Consider the following 22916-nt stretch of genomic DNA (forward strand, 5'->3'; position numbering starts at 1 on the left):
CTATGCTGGATTGGCCATGTAATCCACATGGGTGAAACAAGAATCCCCAGGCAGCTGCTCCACGGTGAGCTTGAGCATGGCAGTCGCAATCAGGGCCGTCCCAAAAAAAGATTCAAAGACAATCTGAAATCGTACATCAAATGCGCAGACCTCCAGCCTCGACAACTTGAGGAGTCCGCAGCTGACAGAGCTGCGTGGCGCGCCCTAACCAGAAAAGCTGCATCTGACTTTAAGGATGACCGAAATCAGCGCCTTGCAGCAGTACGAGCTGTGTATGCACCTGTTCTAACAACCGCCATTCCATGTCCAACCTGCAACCACATGTGTGCTTCGGCCTTCAGCCTCTGAAGCCACATGCGTATCCATAGATCCCTGCACAATGTTTTAATCTTCCTCGGACTTCGAGAGACAACCACCTGTTGTTACCGCACAGCCAGATTTTCAAACTCCCTCCTGTATTGTCACCTCCTTTGGAGCACTGATGTTTCTATTCTGAAAGCATGAGTTCTCTAATCAGTGTTGTGTTTGCATCCTGACAGCCTTTGTTACCTGAATCTGACTGTACTCTGAAATCTGTCTGTATGCTGCACTCTGACTGAACTCTACACTCCTGTATCTTCTGACTGAAATCTGGCTGTACTCTACACCATCCAAATAAAAGCTGACTGTTACTCCACGTTCTCTGACTGAACTCTAGCTACAGTCTACTTGACCTGACTGCAGTCAGAATGTAATCTACACCATGTAGCTGAAACCTGGCTGCATTCCATACTGTCTGACTGAGATCCTGCCTTACCCTTTACACCCTGCAGCTGAAATCTGGCGACTTCACAGCCTCTGATTGAAATCTGGCTGATGTGCTGTCCTCCTGACTGAAGTTTAGTTGTGTTTCACCCATCTCCCACCCCCCCCCCCGCATGATCCCAACTGGAAATTTGCCTGTTACCCCGCACCTCTGACTGAAATATATCTTTGGACTGAGAAATAATATTCATTCAGAAGTTACTGAAGCGGATTTTGGAAAAAATGTTTTGACAACATCTGAATTGACAGAAGTTTCTGTGAGGCCTGGTGTCTTCATTGGTTTCTGTTTTGGGGTGGACTGCACCTTCCATATACGTCTGACAAAGTGAGCTAACTGAAGAGGAATGTAGCAACGTTGGAGGTCCCGGCGCTGCACAGGCAGAAGAGGGGCGGGACTGTGAGGAGAATCTTTTATAACTTCACTGCCTCAGTGTTTTGTGATCCTTGAGTGTGCGTCTCAGCATAAACAGAATCAATTTGATGGAGAAAATTCAGTATCTCTTCCCCTGGGATTTTTAACCCCGGTGATAGCAGCTCCCAACAAACAGTGGTTTGGGTTTGAGATTTTCCTCCCAGTTCTTGAGGATTTTCCACCAGAGATTTGTGAAAGGGACTGGAGTTAAACCAGGAACTGGATAGAGCAGCCCCTGCAGGGAGCCTTGCTAAGCATTCATATGACTCCGATTTAGAGGGGGCAGGGACACCCTCCACTAGAAGTATCCACAGCCTCGGGCGAGAAGTGAGTAGTAGTGTCTGTGGGTTTCTTTGGTATTTCTGCGCTCAGACCTAGAGAGAGCTAACAATAGCACATCCTTTCCAGTTCAAAAACTTTCACAGAATGTTTATTATCAAAATATGTACACATTATGCAACCTAGGGATTCATTTCCTAACAGATATCACAAAACAAAGAAACCCCCAAAAACCCATATATTAAAAACAAAGACTGTCAAACACCCAATGTACAGAGAGAAAAAAAAACAAGCAAATAGCATTCTGAGCTCAAGTCTGCAAGAGGGTCCCATAGTTCAGCGCAGAGCCGAGTAAACTTCGTGGAGCAGCAATCTGAACCGGCCTGTCCCTCGCCTCAAGCTGCGACACACTGACCTTTTCAATCTGGTCTGGCGCCTAAATTGACATCCAAACGTCAGGTTCATTGCCTCGTTACACTCTGAGGCCTGGATTTCACTGCCTCGACCCCACCTTTAACCGATCTTTGCAATTTGGCACGGCGCTTAGGACTCTGTCCAGACGTCGAGCTCAGCCTAATCAATATGCTCCGGTGCTCGAACCTTGCCACTTCAACTTGGCCTTTGGCACGGTGCTTAAATTGATCAAATTTCGGGTCCTCCTTGCTCTCAGTAACAGGCCTCTGTTCTCCCATGTCGAATTGCCTTCAAGTCCAAAAGGAAGTTACGGACAATTACTTGCGATGATCATTTACCTGTAGAAGTGTGATTAACAAAGTATTTAGTTGTTTCCCTTGTTTCATTAGCCACCAGTCAGAAGTCGCTGAAGTTCACCAGCGCCGTCTTTAAAACCCTTGAAACCATTTCTTAATAATACTGTTTGCATTGTAAATACACGTTAGTACCTACTGTATGCATTTACGAACATTTTATTCTGTATCTGCATTTTACCATCTATTTTTATACAATTCTTTATTGTTTATAATTGTTGAATGTTCTTATTTTTTTGTCGCATGTTGTGCCAGCACACCACAGCAAATTCCTAATACATGTAAATATATACTTGAATAAAGTTTATCCTTTATTGAGAGAAAATTGCAGAACAGTCTCTGGTATAACAAACACAAGAGATTCTGCAGAGGCAAGACACCTTGAGCAACACACACAGTGCTGGAGGAATTCAGGCAACATCTATGGAGGGGAATAATCAGTCAATCCTTCAGACTGAGGCTCTTCTTCAGGACTGGATGGGGGGGGGGTGAAGAAGCCAGTATAAGAAGGTGGGGTGAGGGGGAGTGGGGATGAAGTAAGAAGCTGGGAGATGATATGTGCAAGAGGTAAAGGCCTGAACAATCTGGTAGGAGAAGATGGTGGACCAGGGGAGAAAGGGAGGGAGGAAAGGCACCAGAGGGAGGTGAATGAAAGAGAAAGGGTGAGAGGGAAAGTGGAATGGTAAAGGAGAGAAGGGGGATAGGGGAGACATTACTGGAAGTTCGGGAAACCAATGTTCATGCCCTCAGGTTGGAGACTATCCACACAGAATATGAGTTGTTGCTCTTCGAACCTGAGTGTGGCCTCATCAGTTTTGTGCCCCATATCTAAGAAAGGAGATGATGGCATTCGAGAGGGTTCAAAGGAAGTTTACAAGAATGATCCCAGCAATGAAAGAGTGGATGTATTTGGAGTGTTTGATGTCTCTGGGCCCAAATTCACTGGAGTTTAGAAGAATGAGGCGAGATTTCATTGAAACATACTGAATATTGAAAGGCCTAAAGTGAACATGGAAAGAGTATGTTTCCAACAGTGGGAGAGTCTAGGACTAGAGGGCACAGCATCAGAATAGATTAGACTATTAGATTATGAGGACACTCGGTCCTCGTTTATTGTCATTTAGAAATGCATGCATGCATTAAGAAATGATACAATGTTCCTCCGGAATGATATCACAAAAAAAACAAGACAAACCAAAGACTAACACTGACAAGACCACATAATTATAACATATAGTTACAGCAGTGCAAAGAAATACCATAATTTGATGAAGAGCAGACCATGGGAACAGTAAAAAAAAAGTCTCCAAGTTCCGATCGACTCCTGATAGTTCCTGATAGCAGGCGGCAGAAGGGAGAAACTCTCTCTGCCATAAACCTCCAGGCACTGACAACTGTCGATGCATTGGAAGCACCTGACCACAGCCGACTCTGAGTCCGTCCAAAAACTTTGAGCCTCTGACCAGCCCCTCGGCACCGAGCACCATCCTCTGCCCCCGACCAAGCAAAACCGAGGATTCGGGGCCTTCCCCTCCAGAGATTCTGGATCACACAGTAACAGCAGCAGCGAAAAAGGCATTTCAGAAGTTTCTCCAGATGTTCCTCCGTTCTCTCATGTCTGTCTCCATCAAATCAGGATTGTGCACGGCACCCTACTTGACAGATTACAGATATCATTCACCGGAGTGGCTGTTGTGCACTGCGTCGCGCCGCCATCTTCTCCTCCTCCTCCTCAGGACATCCATTTAGAACAGATGAAGGGAAATTTCTTTTGAGGGTGAGGAATCTGTGGAATCCATTTCCACAGATGGCTTTGGAGGCCAAGTCATTGGGTATATTTAAAACAGAGTTTGATAGGTTCTTGATTAGTTAAGGCATCAAAGATTACTGGGGGAAGGCAGGAAAATAAATCAGTCATGTTTGAATGGCAGAGGAAACCTGATGGGCTGAATGGCCTAATTCTGCTCATTAGCTTTATGATGAAACGGGAACAAAATAGTCATTTATTCTGTCTGCATGTTTATACCTGCTCATGTTCCATTGGTGGGGGATGGGTCCTAACAACAATATAAGAATTTTAACATTCTTTAAATATCGATCATTGTTCAGTCGGCTTGTTCTGGAGAAAACTAATACTTTAGACATTGTTGCCATGTACTTGGCCGATTACAGGATTGGTCACAGGCTGTGAGCTTTCTGGGGCCAAGCACGAGTATTTGCTGACAATTCACTCTCCTCTAGGGCCATTCCTATTAAAGCCTCAAAAAGCAAAAATCACTGCTTGTGCTGAAAATCCACACATAAAAACTGAAAAATGTTAGAAGCCCTCAGCAGGTAAGGGAGCATTTGGGCAGAGAGAAGAAGAATTAATATTTCAGGTCACTGACCTTGCATCAGATCTGAAACATCAACTCAGATTCTTGTTCCGCATGTTTTGCCTGAGCTACACAAAAGACTTTTTGTTGAAGTCAAAGGTCTCAGTTATGCTGGTGGATATGTTTACCAATTAAAAAAAATAAAAAGAAGAAAAAAAATGAGAGAAACAAAGGAAATTAAAAATAATTAAAAAAAATAAAAATAGCCTTACCCCAAATCCTGTGAAGTATATCACAGCAGAACCAATTAGATTGATAAAGTGAAAGACTGTTGCTAAGGGTAGAGTGTAGTTGGAAAGAAGAACTAGGATACAAAGAAGGAAAGGAACTGTTAGACTCCAATAAAGCAGGGTGATCATCATTTCACAAGAAAGGATAAAGTGCAATGTGTAAGAAAATCTGCAGATGCTGGAAATCCAAAGCAACACACACTGACTGCTGGAGGAACTCAGCAGGTCGGGCAGTATCTATGGAAATGAGTAAACAGTCAAGCTTTCGAGCTGAGACCCTTCATGAGGACTCAGTGATTTCTGAAACTGTTAATGAAATGTGGGAAGGGAGTATTTGTGTTGCCACAGTTTCTTGGTGAAGGTTTCTGGCTCCCTGTGGATCAGGCTTCAGGAATGTTTCAGCTGGAACTGGTTAGACCGAGTGACTGTAGTACAGAGTCAATGGCTTCCCTAGGGTGGGTGATTAGTAGCTCATATAGGCTCCTATTGTTGCCTTCCATCCTCTCCCACTGCCATGCTGCTGGCTTTGGAGCCTAACCTTCTAAAATGCTGTTTGCTTATGGCCATTTTCCAAGGTCTGGAACTGGATGATTTTAATAGAGACACGAGAGTGCAGATGGTGGATTCTGGAGCAACAATCAGTGGGTCAAGCAGCATCCTGATGCATGGTTTTAACCTGAGATGTGGACAATTCCTTGCAACCCCTTCCACTAACAGATTCTGCTCAACCCACTGTGTTCCTCCAGCAGCTGGATCTTTCTAAACTGAGCCTGAGTCAAGCAAACAGGGAAAGTGGTCTTTTAATTATCGGGATATCCTTTCTAAAGCATCATTGAGCAGATGATGAAAATGCCCTCTGAGATTGTTCTGTTCCCTCAATAATAGGTTCATTTATTTATTATTATCAAAGTATATAACTCTGAAATTATTCTTCTCCAAATAGCCACGAAACCAAGAAAGAAAAGAACAGCAGCACAATCATTGACCTCCCCCCCCAATCTCTCCTCCCCACACAAAAAAAAACAAACTAAAACAGAACAGGCACATCAACCCCCAAATCCCACTCTCATGTACACAAAAAAAAACGTGAGAGATCGGGCGAACAACGTAATAATAGCATCGTGATGACAGCAAACATTTTCCTGGTTACAGACATTAAGCTATAGTTACCTCTATTTTGCCCATATCCTTTTTTTTAAATAGTAGCATAACATTTGCTGTCTTCCAGTCCACTGGGACCTGCCCTGAGTCCAGAGAATTTTGGTAAATATCACAAATGTCTCCACTATAATTTCTGCCATTCCTCTCAGTGCTCTGGGGTGCATCTCATCAGGACCAGGGGACTTGTCTACCATTAGGCCTACCACTTTAATGACAGTGATTGTACTGAGGTCCTCACCTCCAACTGCATCATAACATCTCTTTTTTGTGTGTTAGATATAACCTCTACTGAGAAGACTGACACAAAATTATCATTCATTTTGTTTTTTTTATTGCATTGGCAGTAGCTAAGAAGGCTATAGCAGTTACTTGGAAATCCGATTCGTATTTAAGTATGAGTCGTTGGAACAATGAAATGGCTAGTTCTATTCCACTCGAAAAAATTACTTATAATATAAGAGATAAATATGAAACATTTTTGAATATTTGGCACCCTTATTTACAAAAGATAGGATGGCATATTTAGTTGCTCCGATGATAAAGACCTTGGTCCCTTGGGGAAAGTAATAAATAAATATACTAAATTTATTTTGAATCCCATGGAGCATGTGGAAACCTTCCAATGTCCAGGCAGTTTTTCTTTTTTTCTTCTTCTTTCTTCCTTTCTTCTTTTTTAGGTAGGAGTATATATCGGGGGGGGGGGAGGGTTAAGGGGAGGGGGGGAGGGTAGACATTACCTTTTCATGTATTCATTTTGAAAACTCAATAAAAATTATATTTTAAAAAATTATCATCCGTAATTTCCACATTACCCACTACTAATTTCCCCCTCCTCATCTTCCAGGGGGCTTGTGTTCTCTTTCGCCAGCCTTTTCCAGTTTATATAATTATAAAAATTTTTATTATATTCTATGTGCAAGTTAAAGTCCCCCTTGACAACTGGAGTTCCATTCTTACATGTGTCAGGTAATTCTTGGTTTATTGCCTGTGCCAGTGTAAGGTTATTATTTGGTGGCCCATAGGCAACTACTACTGATGATTTTTTTCCCCCTTTACTATTCCTAATCTCTACCCAGATGGTCTCAACATACTGCTCCTTAGATCTTATATTGTCTTTCACTATAAACCCTGATCTTATCCTGAATTAAGAGCACTACCTTATCTCCTTTACCTTCCTACCTATTCTTCCATGTTACCTGATACCTTTAGATATTTAATTTCCAATTGTCTCCACCCTGCACCCACATTTCTGTAATTAGATTAGATTAGATTATGAGAACACTCAGTCTTCTTTTTATTGTCATTTAGAAATGCATACATGCATTAAGAAATGATACAATGTTTCTCCGGAGTGATATCACAGAAAACAGGACAAACCAAAGACTAACACTGACAGGACTATATAATTATAACATATAGCTACAACAGTGCAAAGTAATACCATAATTTGATGAAGAACAAACCATGGGCACGGTAAATAAAGTCTTAAAAGTTCCCGAGTCGATCAACTCCCGAGTCCCCGATAGCAGGCGGCAAAAGGGAGAAACTCCCTGCCATAAACCTCCAGGCACCGCCAACTTGCCGATACCTTGGAAGCAGCCGACCACAGCCGACACTGAGTCCATCCGTCCGAAAACTTTGAGCTATATCAGACCCCTTTGTACTGATTTGTGCCACAAGTTCACTGACCATGTTTTGAAAATTATGGCATTCAGATAGTGCCCTTACGCTCATTAACCTTTTAGAATCTAGTAATTTTTGCGCTCTTTCTAACTTTTACTTAGCTTTCTGCATTTCTTCTCTGTCTTTTTGCCTGGATTCCCATACCCCTGCCGTGTTCCCTTCCCTAAAGCACTACAAACAGTTGCCCTCGGACATTGATTCCAACCTTGCCCAACTGTAAACCATCCAGTTTATACTGGTCCCATTTCCCTCAGAAATACTAGTTACAATGGAACATTGACTGGATGCAGAGTTGGCTGAGAAGTGGCAGATGCAGTTCAACCCAGAAAAGTGAGAAGTGATTCACTTTTGAAGGTTGAATTGAAGGTAGAATGCAGGATTAATAGCAGGATTCTTAGCAGTGTGGAGAAACAGAGAGATCTTGAGGTCAATGTCCATAGATTTCTCAAAGTTGCCTTGCAAATTGATAGGGTGGTTAAAGTGTGCGGTGCCTTTGCCTTCATTAGTCAGGGGATTGAGTACAAGAGCTGCGAGGTAAAGTTGCAGATTTATAAAACTCTGGTTAGACCACACGTAATATTTTTGTTCTAGGAAGGATAAGGAAGCTTCAGAGAAGGTACAGCGGAGATTTAGTAGGATGCTGTCTGGATTTAAAAGCATGCTTTATGAGGATAGGTTGAGCAAGTTTGGGCTTTTCTCTCTGGAGAGGAGGAGGATGAGAAGTGACTTGATAGAGGTGTACAAGATGATAAATGGCATAGATCGAGTTGATAGCCATTGACTTTGCCCCAGGGCAGAAATGGCTAATGCAAGAAGGCATAATTTTAAGGTGATTGGAAGAAAGTATAAGGGGATGCCAGAGCTAAGTTTTTTTTACAGAGTGGTGAGTGCGTGGTGAGGGGTGGTGGTAAAGGCAGAAACATTAGGGGAATTTAAGAAACTTTTAGATAGGCACGTGGATGATAAAAAAAAAGTGGAGGGTGATGTAGGAGGGAAAGATTAGATTAATGTTATAGTAGTTTAAAAGGTCAGCACAATATTTAGGGCCAAAAGGTCTGTACTGTGCTGTAATGTTCTATATTATATACAACAACCTGCCATCCCAGAAACATGTCCATTGGAACTGGCACAAATAGAAATGCGGTGAAAGCCTGGGTCTAGATTTTGATAGATCAGGATTCTTGTGACCAAATAGGCAGAGGTAAATACTGGTGATTCAGAATCAGAATCAGGTTTATTATCACCAGCATGTGACGTGAAATTTGTTAACTTAGCAGCAGCAGTTCAATGCAATACATAATCTAGCAGAAAGAGAAAATAATAATAATAAAATAAAACAATAATAAATAAACAAGTAAATCAATTACGTATATTGAATAGATTATTAAATACTGTATATTAAAAAGGTGAGGTAGTGTCCAAAGATTCAATGTCCATTCAGGAATCGGATGGCAGAGGGGAAGAAGCTGTTCCTGAATCGCTGAGTGTGTGCCTTCAGGCTTCTGTGTCTCCTATGGTAACAGTGAGAAAAGGTGATAGAAAGAAGGGGAAGAGGTGATGTTGGACCATGAGTGAGAGAGGGTATGGGAGAAAGTTCTGAAAGGGATGAGGAAATGGAAGATAGGATGATCATAAGAAGGGAAAGGATTACCTCTTTGCAGGTTTAGCCCATGCAAATTGCCCATAGCTTATCTACACACTAAACATACTAATTTGTACTCGATTTCCAAAGTTCAGCTTCACAGACTTCATTCCTGCTCATCCTACCAATAGCTTCTGCCTCCCTATTGCTGCTGGGTTTCTTGAACTCTAGAAGTCCAAGCTGGCATCTATTATATTTGAAGTTGATTATTGGCTGCACCATTGTTTGCTTGGTTAAAATATGATAAGCACACAGGAAACAAACCCAGGTACTAACCTTCTACAATCAGCATCTCAGTAAGTGCATACTTACTTCCATAGGTAAGACATTTTCTGATTTATAATCTGTAAATCATAGCCCTAAATCTCCCACTTCCCTTTACCAACCCTGTCCTGTGTGTCATGGCAATGTATAATACCAGGACTAATATGTTTGGATTCTTTTGGGCACAGTTTAAAGCTTCTCATGTGTTTTTAAAAAAGACACAAAATCATCAGAAGACCATGAAAAAATGACATGGGCAAGCCTTGCTGAAGCAGAATATCAAGATTAGGAACTCGTATCCCAAGACTGCAAGAAGGCACCCCACTGGTGATCTCCATTTTCCTCTCCTTTGTTGACCATCTCTTTTTTATTTTCATCCTTATGTTAACTATCCAAGTAAGAAGTGAGACCAGAACTCACAGTAAAATCACTGAGCCAGATGCCTTTCGGATGAAAGGAATAAGGTCTTTATAAAATTAGTAGACCTCATGTTGATATATATTTGTTATTTATTAATATGATTTTGACTTATATTTGTCCCCTATCCTCTTTAACAGGGAGAAAAAAATTCAGTTCTAGAGATCTGAATTGCTAGCTCATTCATGAGTGTAAGATCAGGTCATTTAACATCCTATTTCATTAGTCTATGTGTAAATGTTCTGTTGCATTTGTAACATCACTGCAAAACTTTGATCTCAACACAATTTTCCTATCATTTCTCCATTTTCCTTTGTGTCCAAAACTATTCTGTGTAACCAGTACTATTCTTACTCTATATGGCTTTACCACACTGAATGGCATTACTACAGTGACGCTGACAAGAAACTGTAATATGTAGTCCTACCATGACGCTGAATCAGAACTCAGGCACATTTCCTCCAACAGAGTGTGTGTTTCTCTAACATACATGTTACCAGATTGCTCTTAAAAGTTTCAGTGTTCAAATAAAGCAAGTTTCTTTTCACAAATGTAGGGCAAACATGGATTAGTTAATGTTGAGTAAACTGCACCAACTAACAATTCAGTCTGCTCACTGAAACCCAGCAGGGTCAATATTTCGATCTCAATGCAAAGAAACACTCGATACGTTGATTATATAATTATGGATATTTACTGCACCCATTACTAATTAGACAACAGAAAATGTTCTTTACAAGATGAAATAGTATAGTGCTTATTGTAAAATGTACAAGTTGAGTTTACAAATATCGATTTATGCAGAAATTTGTTTGGTTTATAGAGAGCACATAGCACATTCGGTATTAGAGATTTTTCACTCTGATAATGAAGCTTGATTAACACATGGTTGCTAAGATAGCTCTGTGCATAATATTTTTGATAATATGCTTCAGTTCATGTGTAGCTAGGTAACGGGCTTTGTTCATACAAACTTGGAAGCTGTTGTTTCACTGAGCAAAGGTTAAAATAGGGAGGAGGAGGAGGAGGTTGGTGGCTAAAAAAGCTGTTTTGTGTTTTTTTTAAGTGAAACATCTACACAGAGTCTTAAATAGAATGAAGGTCTATGTGAGATGGCTTAATTTTTCATGTAGCTGACTACAAATTAAAAGTAAACATGCTGAGCATTGCCAAGAGTGGCAGAGCATTTACTTTCGAAAATCAGCAAATTGTGTGACATGTTTCCACAAGGTTTCAGTGCCACAATTAGAGAAAGACAGTTTAAGACACTGAATCAACAAGTAATGAAGTGGTGATTGCTTTGGTCACCATGTCTATTAACATAACAAATACCTCAGAGATAAATTGCCTGTATCTATATGAAGTGTGTAATGTTTTTATTTTCCTAGCTTTCATCGGACACTTTACTATCTCCCAGCCATTAAAGCTTCAGATGTTAGTTATTATTTAAGATTTTCTTGTTTTTGACAACCTGTAAAAAGTCTATATTAAACTTTTCCAGATGAAGCATGGCACATTCCAGGCATAGAATGAAGCTTCCTTAATTTTTTTTTTGTAATTCCCAGAAGAATTATCTGTGTCACTATTTCCATTTTCCAAACCAAACTCCTTAGAAGCTGGTCAGCATTATGGAATTTGATGACAAATGATTCACACATCTCCACGTACTTGGGTACTTTGTAGTGGAGATAGGGGGTATGAAATGCTTCTAGAGAAAAGATCCCTGAAATTGTAGGAACTGTGGGCTGTTAGCAGTGAAGGAGCATTGAGTTGGGGCTAAGGACTTAAACAATTCATAAAAATTGGATGCTTTACTCTTTTAAACTAATTCTAGTTAACAGTAACCCCATAAGGCCATAATCATAGCATCATATGAGACCTAAGAGCTCCCTAAGACGGGGATAAAGATCTGCGCAGACCAACTGGCTGCAGTATTCAATCTCTCACTTACATGGTCTGAGGTTCCCATCTCCTTCAAAAAGACATGTATATTGCTAGTGCCCAAGAAGAGCATGGTGACCTGCGTCATGACTACTACCCTGTAGCACTTAGATCAATCTTAATGAAGTACTTCTAGAGGTTGGTTATGGTGTAAATCAACTCCATGCTCAGAGATGATATGGATCATAAGACATAGGAGCTGAATTAGGCCATTTGGCACATTGAGACTGTTCTGCCATTCAATCATGGCTGATCCTTTTTCCCCTCCATAACCCCACTCCCCGGCCTTCTCCCCGTAACCTTTGATGTGGTGTCCAATCAGGAGCCTATCAACCTCTGCCTTAAATACACCCAATGACCTGGCCTCCGCAGAGCCTGTGGTAACAAATTCTACAAATTCACCACCCTCTGGCTAAAGAAATTTCCCCGCATCTCTGTTTTAAATGGACACCCCTCTAACCTGAGGCTGTGCCCTCTTGTCCTAGACTTCCCCCACCATGGAAAACATCCTTTCCATATCTACTCTGTCTAGATCTTTCAACATTTGAAAGGTTTCAATGAGATCTCTCCTCATCCTTCTAAATTTCAGCGAGTACATACCCAGAGCCAGCAAATGTTCCTCATATGATAACCCTTTCATTCCCAGAATCATCCTTGTAACCTCCGCTGAACCCTCTCCAATGCCAGCACATCCTTTCTTAGAAAAGGAGCCCAAAAGTGTTCACAATACTGAAGGTGAGGCCTCACCAGTGCCTCATAAAGCCTCAGCATCACATCCCTGCTCTTGTATTCTAGACCTCTTGAAATGAATGCAGACACTGCATTTGTCTTCCTCACCACCAACTCTACCTGCAAGTTAGCCTTTAGGGTCTTCTGCACAAGGACTCCCAAGTCTCTTTGTATCTCAGAGTTTTGGATTTTCTCCCCTTTTAGAAAATAGTCTGCACATTTGCTTCTACTACCAAAGTGCATGACCTTGCATTTTCCAATATAGTATTTCATTTGCCACTTCCTTGCCCATTCTCCTAAGCTATCTAAGTCCTTCTGCAGCCTACCAGTTTGCACAACACGACCTGCCCTCCACCAATCTTTGTATCATCTGCAAAACTGGCATCAAAGCCATCTACTCCATCATCTAAGTTATTGGTATACAGCATAAAAAGAAGCGGTCCCAACACTGACCCCTGCGGAACACCACTAGCCACTGGCAGCCAACCAGGAAAAGATACTTTAATACCCACTCGCTGCCTCCTACCAATCAGCCAATGCTCTAACCAAGCCAGTAACTTTCCTGTAATACCATGGGCTCTGAACTTTGTAAGCAGCCTCGTGTGTGGCACCTTGTCAAAGGCCTTCTGAAATTCCAAATGTACAATATCCACTGCATCCCCTTTATCTATCCTACATGTAATCTCCTCAACGAATTCCAACTGGTTTTTTTGGGCAAGGTCTAAGGAAACCATACTGACTTTGTCCTATCTTGTCACCAGGTACTCCATAACCTAATCCTTAACTGTTGACTCCAACATCTTCCCGACCACTGAGATTAGGCTAACTGGTCTATAATTTCCTTTCTGCTGCCTTCCTCCTTTCTTAAAGAGTGGAGTGACATTTGCAATTTTCCAGTCCTCGGTCACCATGCCAGAGTCCAAGGATCATCTCCAGTTTGCCTGCCGTCACAGCAGATCAACATCAGATGTAATTTCTCTTGTTCTTCACTTTGCTCTAGACTAGGGGTTCTTAACTTGGGGACTGCAGACCCTTTTATTAATGGTTATGGTCCATGGCATAAAAATGGTTGGAAACCCCTGTTCTAGACCATGTGGAAAACAAGAACTCATACATCATCTACAGATGCATCCTGTCTCAATGCATCATAGTTTGGTATTGCAACTGTTCTGCCATTGTGTCTACGCATGTATCTACTTGTGGATGTGACAATAAATTAAACTTTGACTTTGAATTCAGTAGCTCCCCTGTGAAAATAATGGGCAGTAAAATGCCATGAATACAATAATATGGACTCCCCAAAGGAAGAGATAAGCTTTTGTCAGATATAGAAGTAGGTCATATATGCACTTTTCCATAGTTTTTGTAAGATTTCTAAAATGAATGTGTTTTTATTTCAGGTTGAAGATTTCCAAGATTATTGTGGTTGGGGACCTGTCAGTGGGAAAGACATGTTTAATCAACCGGTGAGTATGGACATACTATAATGGCATCATGCCTAGTTATGCAACATTGCTGTGGATCTGGAGTCTCATTTTGTTCAGACTAGTGAGAATGACACATTGCTTTCCCTGAAGGACTTCAATGAAGAAGATGGATCTTGAAGGATATACTGTCTTTGGAGGTGGTGCAGGGGAGGTTCACCAGGTTGATTCCAGGGATGAGGGGGTTAGACTATGAGGAGGGAGTGAGTTGCCTGGGACTGTACTCACTGGAATTCAGAAGAAGGAAAGGAGATCTTATAGAAACATATAAAATTATGAAAGGGATAGATAAAATAGAGGCAGGAAAGTTGTTTCCACTAGTACACGAGACTAGAACTAGGGGACATAGCCTCAAGATTCGGGGGAGTAGATTTAGGATGGAGATAAGGAGGAACTGTTTTTTCCAGAGAGTGGTGAATCTGTAGAATTCTCTGCCCAATGAAGCATTGGAGGCCACCTCAATAAATATATTTAAGAAAAAGTTGGATCGATTTTTGCATAGTAGGGGAATTAAGGGTTATGGGGCAATGGCAGGTAAGAGGAGATGAGTCCATGGCCAGATCAACCATGATCTCATTGAATGGCAGAGCAGGCTCGACGGGCCAGATGGCCTATACCTGCTCCTATTTCTTATGTTTCTAAATATCCTGTAATTTCATATTCACAATTCAAAATGAAAGTCAAAAAACAGCAGACTCTGGAAATCTGAAATAAAATTTTAACTGTATTAATAATGCAAATTCTTAAAAACAATCAGTACAATTTAATTAGCAGCTTTTAATAACAGTAATAGTTTTAAATAACAATTTAATTTTTCATCTGTTTTGGAGGGAATTTTGCTAACATTTGTTTCTGAATTGTTGGACCTGTAACCTGACCAAATCGGCTGTATATCTTGCTGTTTATGTCTGTCTTGATGAAGTGTGAGGAAATAGGCATTTCGTACCTTTTAAATTTTTCCATATTCCCTTCAGTTTCTGTAAGGATATCTTTGACAAGAATTACAAAGCTACTATTGGAGTGGATTTTGAGATGGAACGGTTCGAAGTACTGGGAGTCCCCTTCAGTTTGCAACTGTACGTATGCAGCTGAATGTGTCGATTGCAAATATTAAACCATATCAGCTTTTATTACTAAGAAGTATTTGTTCTCATCCAGTGCATGTATTTAATAGAATTTGGTCATGTTGTAGCACATTTACACACAACTTGGTGAAATAGGACATTTACAAGGTAGACAAAATTTGATATGGAGTCATGAGAAATAGTGCATTTTGTAAAGAGGGTTGCAGAAAGGTAATACAGTTGTATATATTGATCATTGAAGATGATAAAACAAAGTTGATAAACCTGTTTAAAAAAGCATAGAGAATTATTCAATTCATATGTAGAAGCGAAGTACAAAAGCAATGAAGGTAGTAGGCACTGTACTTTGGGAAAGAGGGAAAGGGTGAAAAGATGATTGGCTTGCATGATACCAATGAATTTAGACTCTTATTATGTGGTAAACCAAGATGGAGTGTCATTTCTGACCTTTAGAAAATTAAGGGAAGATATAATCAGAATCAGGTTTATTATCACCGGTATGTGACGTGAAATTTGTTAACTTAGCAGCAGCAGTTCAATGCAATACATAATCTAGAAGAGAATTTGTTGACATGCCAAATCTCTTCAAACACCTAATGAAGTATATCCACTGTCTTCCCTTCTTTATAACCACATCAATATGTTGGAACCAGGTTAGATCCTCAGAGATCTTGACACCTAGGAGCTTGAAATTGCTCACCTAACAGTGGTGTTCAAAATTATAAAAGGCTTTGATAAAGCACGGAGATGAAACATGTTCACTTGCAGGAAACTCTGTAACCAGAGCATTGTAGTAATTGCTTAAGAAGAGACATAGCCACTTAATAGTTTCCATTCCCCATGATCAACAGAATATACCAGACAGGCTGTATCTGCTTGGATTTCTCTCTTAGTGCCCTCAGATATAACCCATTTAATGTAGTTAATTCATTTAGTTCTGTTCAGTCTATCATTTCTCAGCTTCTAATGCCATTCTCACTCTCTACCCTCACCAGCTCTTGCTCCATCCCTTCCCCCCAACATTTTGTGCTGGCTATCTATATTTCAGTTCAGCTGAAAGGACTTGGCCTGAAATGCTGCTGTCCATTTGAGCTTCCATACACACTGGCTAACTAGCTGAGTTCCTCCAACTTGTTCTAGGTCCCACCATTTGCAGTCTCTGATGGCTCCAATTAATATTCAGTGGTCTTTGATCATTATTTGCAATCCCTGATCAATACTTATTGATCCTAATTGATATTTAGTGACCCCCCCCATCAAGAGATAGTAGTCTGTTCATAGGTGCTCACTGACCCATACTCAATGCAATTTGATCTCTGATTGATATTCAGTAACCATAAATAAGTATTCAGTAAACCATGAATGCTGCGTATATATCTTTGAACAAAATATGCCGATACCTCATTGATTTTCTATAATATCTGATTAATAACAATTGATGACTGATCAATGAACCATTGATTTATTGACCCTTGAGTGGTCTCTAGCTACCAAGCAGGAAACACTTTGCTTTGAAAGCAGGATTGGGTTCAACTTGATTGAATTTTGAGGCAGAATAGGTTGTTGGCTATCTGTGTAAAATACTCTTGACTAGGGCAGTCCAGCATCTTTGCAACTAACTGCTAGCAAAAGAAGAAGGCAAGAGCACATTCCTGAAAGTTATGTGAAGTACAAGGGTAGGTCTGAATTTTAAAGGTGTATTAGAATACTCTATGGCTTTTAATAAGCTATATAGCAAACTTATGAACCAATGCTCCTGTATAGATTTGGTAAGGCATAATGAAATTTGTAAGATTCTGGCCCTGTTGGGGTGAAAGGTATCAACACCACAGGTGTACTTTTATGAATCGTGGTTTTAGATAGCCCCTCTCTGAAGAAAGTATACTGGTCTTATAAGGGCCCTGAGAGAAGCCAAAACATAACCCTAATTTTGGAATGAGAGGTCAAACTGTTAAGTGGAAAGCAGAAGTAAAATAACAATTCTGAGAGGTATTGGAAAACAGAAAAGAAACTTTATTCCAAGAATTATTACAGAAACAGAACCTAACATTCAGAAGTAAATATGTTGAAATATACTTCATCCCTCAAAATTGCTCTCAAAAGATGTTGTAACTGAGTATTGCAGCATAGTATTTAACTTAGGTGCAGCAAAGTAAGTCCAGATGTGCAGTTCCATTGCTGAATCTGGTTGTGAATGTTTGTGCAGAGGTTTCAGTTTAGACTGAGTTCACTCATTGTCAGAATCACATCCAAACTGCAGCACATCCAGGCAGAGAGGCACAGGCACAAAGGTGAGGAGTGAAGCCTCTGCTGGTATGAAGAACACTGTGGTCTGACCAATAGTAACACTGAATATCATGCCTCTTTCCCTCACATAAACTGGAATTGAAATTGCTCTATCATGCTCCTTCTTCAATCGATTGTTCTTCCAAGTATTTGTCACAGGAATGACTGGATGACCTTTTCCTGGGGAAATTATGTATATTTGACATCCTTTGTGAAGCTCTCTTACTCAGTAAGGCCAAGAATAGTGAAGCAGTAACAGTGCTTAGAGAATGGAATAGGGTAAGTGGAATAGGGCCAGATATATGGCCTGTAGGTTTGCTAAAGGCAGTCTTAGAATCACAGAAATATCAGCCAACACCACCCAATCTCAGAAAGGAAATTCAGTGGCATGTGAGGCCCTTTTGACAGTGTGCATGTTGCAGAGTGTTAGTTTTGTTCATTGATTTTTGGTTGGCATAGAGGGATTACTAACTTTATGCTATATTCTGGTGAATTTCAGTTTTACAAGAACAGATATATGGTCATAATCTAATTAGGAGATGGTGCATGCTTGAAAATTGGAATGGCATCTCCCTTTTCTGTTTCCCCAGAGGGAATAACAACAGTAGGTTCCTTAACACTGAATAATAAATCCTTTACTTTTCATCACTGAGCTACCGTTGACTTGAAATTTGAGGTAAAAATAGTAAAAGAAAAGTATAAAAGAAAGCAAATTAAGATAAAGTATGAGCAAGTGGATCATAAACCGAGAGAACAAAGGGTATGGGGGTGGGGTGGTGAAGCAGGATTTATACACAGTTCCTTGTTGAGGAAGAACCAGATTAATGGTCACATGAACAGACTAAAATGTGAAAATTGCCAGAGCAAATCAAATAGTTAGTTACAAATAGCAAGATTATGATAAAACAAAGGTAGGTTTGGATGGAGTTATATTGAAATAAGTCTAAACATCTCCATGTATTCTCCAATAGATGGGACACAGCAGGTCAGGAGAGATTCAAGTGTATCGCATCAACGTACTACAGAGGTGCCCAAGGTACACTTTATTTTCTGTGGTTCTGATATCATGAAATGTAGTTTTATCAGATTTGGAGAGGAGGTTGACATGTATATCAAACATAGCCTGTGATGCTTGCCTAGTACTGCACAAAGGAGGTGCTGGTTCATTGATTGTGACTGCCCTTCTTGTGAGATTTTCAGCTGGTTCATAAAATATCCTCTTGCACTACTTACCGAAGGGAACGGGATTTCCGGAGCATCACAGAAATGTCATTCATCTCATTTGCTGTTGGAATGATATATTTGTTGATGTAACATCAGTAGTCATTGGGCTATCAAGTGCTCTATTTTGTCCAATATCTTGAGGTACTCCCAAGCAACAAGAGTCTGTACAAAGGCAAGTATCTTTACTCGTGACTCATAATCTAAGTTTGTCTTTGTATTCAACCGGGGGCCCGGAGAACCCAGCAGAATTAACAATTCCCACAATCCTGAATCTGTGTCTGATGGACGAGAAGTCTCTCACGTCGTCCGTCCTGCATCCTGTTCTCCTGCTAGACCTCTCCACATTCCCCATCCCAGCCCGGCAAGCTCCAACACAGGTGAAGTGAAGTCCTCCTCAGACATGCAGTTGGTGGTGAAGCAGTGATACTTCCCACTGCTGCAGGAGAAAAGTATCCAAGGAATACCTGCTGAGCTCTGAGGCTTGCACTTCCCTTGTCCAATGCCTGCTGCTGGCAGTTCAAAGGGGTTTTTTTGGTGTCCATCCATGATGTGTAAAGATTAGCTCTATTTGTCACATGTATATCAAAACATACAGTGAAGTGTATGGCTTTGTGCCCAATTCAAATCAGCGAGAATTGAGCTGGGCACCCTGCAATTATTGCCGCACTTCTGGCACCAACTTAGAAAGCCCACAACTCACCAACCATAACTATTCATGTTTAGAACGCAGGAGGAAATCTGAGCACCTAGAGATCACAGGGAGAAGGTTCAAACTCCTTACAGACAGCGACGGGATTTGAGCCCTTGTAGCCGTTGTTGTAATTTCTGTGTTGTGCTGTTCATGCATGGAGCAATAACAGCCAACACCCATCCCTTTCGCTAGCACTACAATTAAAAAAAATTGGGGCCAATCAGCTGCAGAAGGTGATTGGAAGGCGTAATGCACATCTGGAGACTAGGAGGCTGCCTTCCAGCAGATTCTGGTACTGATCATTCAACACATACGTGCGGCTCTTAAGAGATTAAGAAACAGACAGTTTGAAGCAAGCCAGATCACAAGAAAAACAACTCCTCAGTGATCTCACAGAAACTGCAACAACCTAAGCCAGGAGATGCTTTCCTTTTGTCGAAGCCTGTGACAATTCTGAGTCTCCAGTCTCGTGCCAAATAGTCTGAGTCCAGGTTTGACGCCTCAGTAAAATGTGAAGCCGTTCTGCTCATTCAGACGACTGTAAAGTGTGGCATGTTGCTGTTTTAGGGGGAAAAAGAGATATCTATCCATGGTGTCCTGGGCTTTATTTTTCTCTAGCCTACCTAATCATTAATATGATGTTTTTGGAAGCCTGCCTTACTGGTTGCAAACCACTTTAAAATATTAAGAGCAAGTCAAGAAATGCACAAAAATAGAACATTCAGCACCATCGTGTGGTGGGGAAATGACTGACAACTATTGATAATTTTTCAGTCTCATCTTGGTTCCATGTCATGGGGTGAAGAAAATTAACCAGTGCTGTCTGTGCTACTGAGAGCTGACCACAGAGTGTTCTTCCCAGTGAAGAGGAGTTGAAGCTCCTTCCTCCAGTGACCTGGGTCCAAACAGAGTCAGAATCAGGTTTTATATCAGCAGTGTACGTCATGGAATTCGTTTCCTTTGCAGCAACAATACAATGCAATAAATAATAATAGAAAAAAATGTGACATGCTGTAAGTATATATGTTAAATATTGCAAAACTAGAAATAAAAAAAAATAGTGAGGTAGTGTTCATGTGTTTGATGTCCATTCAAAAATTGAGTGGCAGAGGGGAAGAAGATGTTCCTGAATTGTTGAGTGTGGGCCTTCAGGCTTCTGTACCTCCTTCCTGATGGTAGCAATGAGAAGAGGGCATGACCTGGGTAAGGGGGGTCCTTAATGATGGATGCCACCTTTTTGAATTATTGCTTCTTGAAGATGCCTTGACCTCTGTTGCTGTTAGTGTGGAGGTTGCATATTCATACTGTGAATACATGGATCTCCTGGCTGCTTCAATTTCCTCTCACATCCCAAGGACATGTAGGTTGGTGGGTTAGTTTGTCATAAGTCACCTGTGCCGTGTAGCTGAGTGGTACATTTTGAGGAGTTGTTAATGGATAGGTGGAAAAAGCAAGCTTCTGTGAGCTGGCATGAACTTGGTGGGGCAAAATGATCTATATATATGCCATAAGGAAGTTTTAATATTATGTGAATAACAAGAAGATAAAGTATTTGCAACCAGATGTAATCCTGAAATAAAACAGAAACTGCTGAAGAAACTCAGCAGGTCAGGCAGCATCTTTGGCAGGAACTTGGAGTAACAGATACACCTAGACATTCTGGGCATTTTCTGTTTAACTTCCCATTTATTTTGGTTTTGTGCTTCTATAATTGCCAAGCTTGGGTTGTGAAATAACCTATGGTAAGAGCATGTGTGTGTTGTGGCAGTAAAGCAGTGCCCAGTTCACTTATGCATGCATCTAGAATATAAATTCAAGTATCTGATGCAAATTTTAGTTTTGTTTCTATTTTGTAATAGAACAGTAATTGCATAACAGTATTGAGGCTTAGGATGATGGAGAAGAAAGACAGGGGTTTGTCTCATTTAGAAACGAGATAGAAGCTTACCATTTGGAGATTTCGAAAGTAGGATAGATTTTTCCCACATGGGGGTATGGTGTGGTTAAATTTTCAGCAGGCCTTAAACTTAAAAGAAAAGAGAATCGAGTGTGTTTGTGGGCAAGTTACTGAATCTCTAGACCTCATTTGTGCTCCTATTAAAGACCAAAATCACCTGGAGCATTCCTTTAGCAAGGAGGTAGCTACATGCCTGCCCAGCTGTTTCTTCATCATTGCAAGAAGTGAGAGTGTTGTTCAGAACATGTCTGTCAGTCATCTTTGGGATGAGCTATTAAATCAGTTCTTGGCTGCTTTCCATTTCGTGGCTATATGCTGTAGGGAAAGTACCTCTGGTGACCCAGCCAACATGTATCCTTAAGTTAGCCTTTCTTTAAAAGATGAGTCGTATCTGGTCATGGTTAATTAATGAGTGGAGTTCGTGTGAGCACATTGAGTACTGTTTTTCTTGCATTACAGCAGTGGCTGCTCTCCATTGACTATAAAGCTCTATGGGGTCTTCTGCAGGAAATGTGAAAGGTGCAATATAAATGCTAATTATTCTTCTGAGATAATTTTTCTCAGCTGGCTATATCTTTAACATTTAATTTTTTTTGCCTTTCATTTGAATGCATTTAGCTCACTGTTCCATTTCCTGTTATTTCAAATAAAAATATTACTGCAATCTGTTTTTCAGCAATAATCATCGTGTTTGATGTTACTGACATTGCATCTCTGGATCATGTAAAGTAAGTGACAAAGTGAGGCTTTAGCTGCCATTTGAATAGAAACCCTCAAAACCATCCTGTTTCTGGTTTAACAAACATAAGAAAATCTGCTGATGCAGGAAATCCTGAGCAACACGCACAAAATACTAGAGGAACTGAGCAGGCCAGGCAGCATCTATAGAAAAGAGTAAACAGTTGATCTTCTGGGTTCAGGACCCTTCATCAAGATTGATGAGAGGTCTCAGCCCAAAACGTCGATTGTTTACTCTTTTCCTTAGATGCTGCCTGACCTGCTGAGTTCCTCCAGCATTTTGTGTGTGTTGCTTGTTTCTGGTATAAGATTATTTTGTGTGTATTGCTCTGGATTTCCAGCATCTGCAGAACTTCTTGTGCTTTTGTTTTTGTTACTCTCCACTCAGATGAATTGTTGTATTTATGATAACTGAAACTCCCCAAATTCATTATACTAGTTTGAAATCATCCACTTTTCTACACACTAAGTATACTGTCCTTCTGAACTTCCTATACTGAAGGCAATGGAATCAAATGTATAAAATGATGTTCAAATCACGGTTAGTAGAACAAATGGGGATAGAGATTAAAACAACCTAGTAGGCTGTATTTTGACATAAACAGCTTGGTGCATCTCCTTAGGGAGCAAGGTCAAGACTGATGAAGGTTTAAGACCCCTACATTGCTCTTTTAATAATGGCTGCACTTTAAAAGTACTTTAATTACAATAAAGTATCTCAGTGAGAGTCTCCAGTCTATGGTTTCA

General features: G+C 40.6%; 1 protein-coding gene across 2 annotated transcripts in view; it reads left to right on the forward strand.

The window, feature by feature from the left end:
- The window catches only part of LOC140187767 (ras-related protein Rab-34-like), a 60752-nt gene that overhangs the window by 18840 nt on the left and 18996 nt on the right, over positions 1 to 22916 (forward strand). For both annotated transcript variants that reach the window (XM_072243459.1, XM_072243460.1), the window contains exons 4-7: positions 14105 to 14170; positions 15163 to 15264; positions 18531 to 18595; positions 22108 to 22159. In XM_072243459.1, coding sequence (XP_072099560.1) covers positions 14105 to 14170; positions 15163 to 15264; positions 18531 to 18595; positions 22108 to 22159 — 285 coding nt within the window. The remainder of the gene's footprint in view (positions 1 to 14104; positions 14171 to 15162; positions 15265 to 18530; positions 18596 to 22107; positions 22160 to 22916) is intronic.

Source organism: Mobula birostris, chromosome 25, assembly GCF_030028105.1.
Source record: "Mobula birostris isolate sMobBir1 chromosome 25, sMobBir1.hap1, whole genome shotgun sequence".
Lineage (NCBI taxonomy): Eukaryota > Metazoa > Chordata > Chondrichthyes > Myliobatiformes > Myliobatidae > Mobula > Mobula birostris.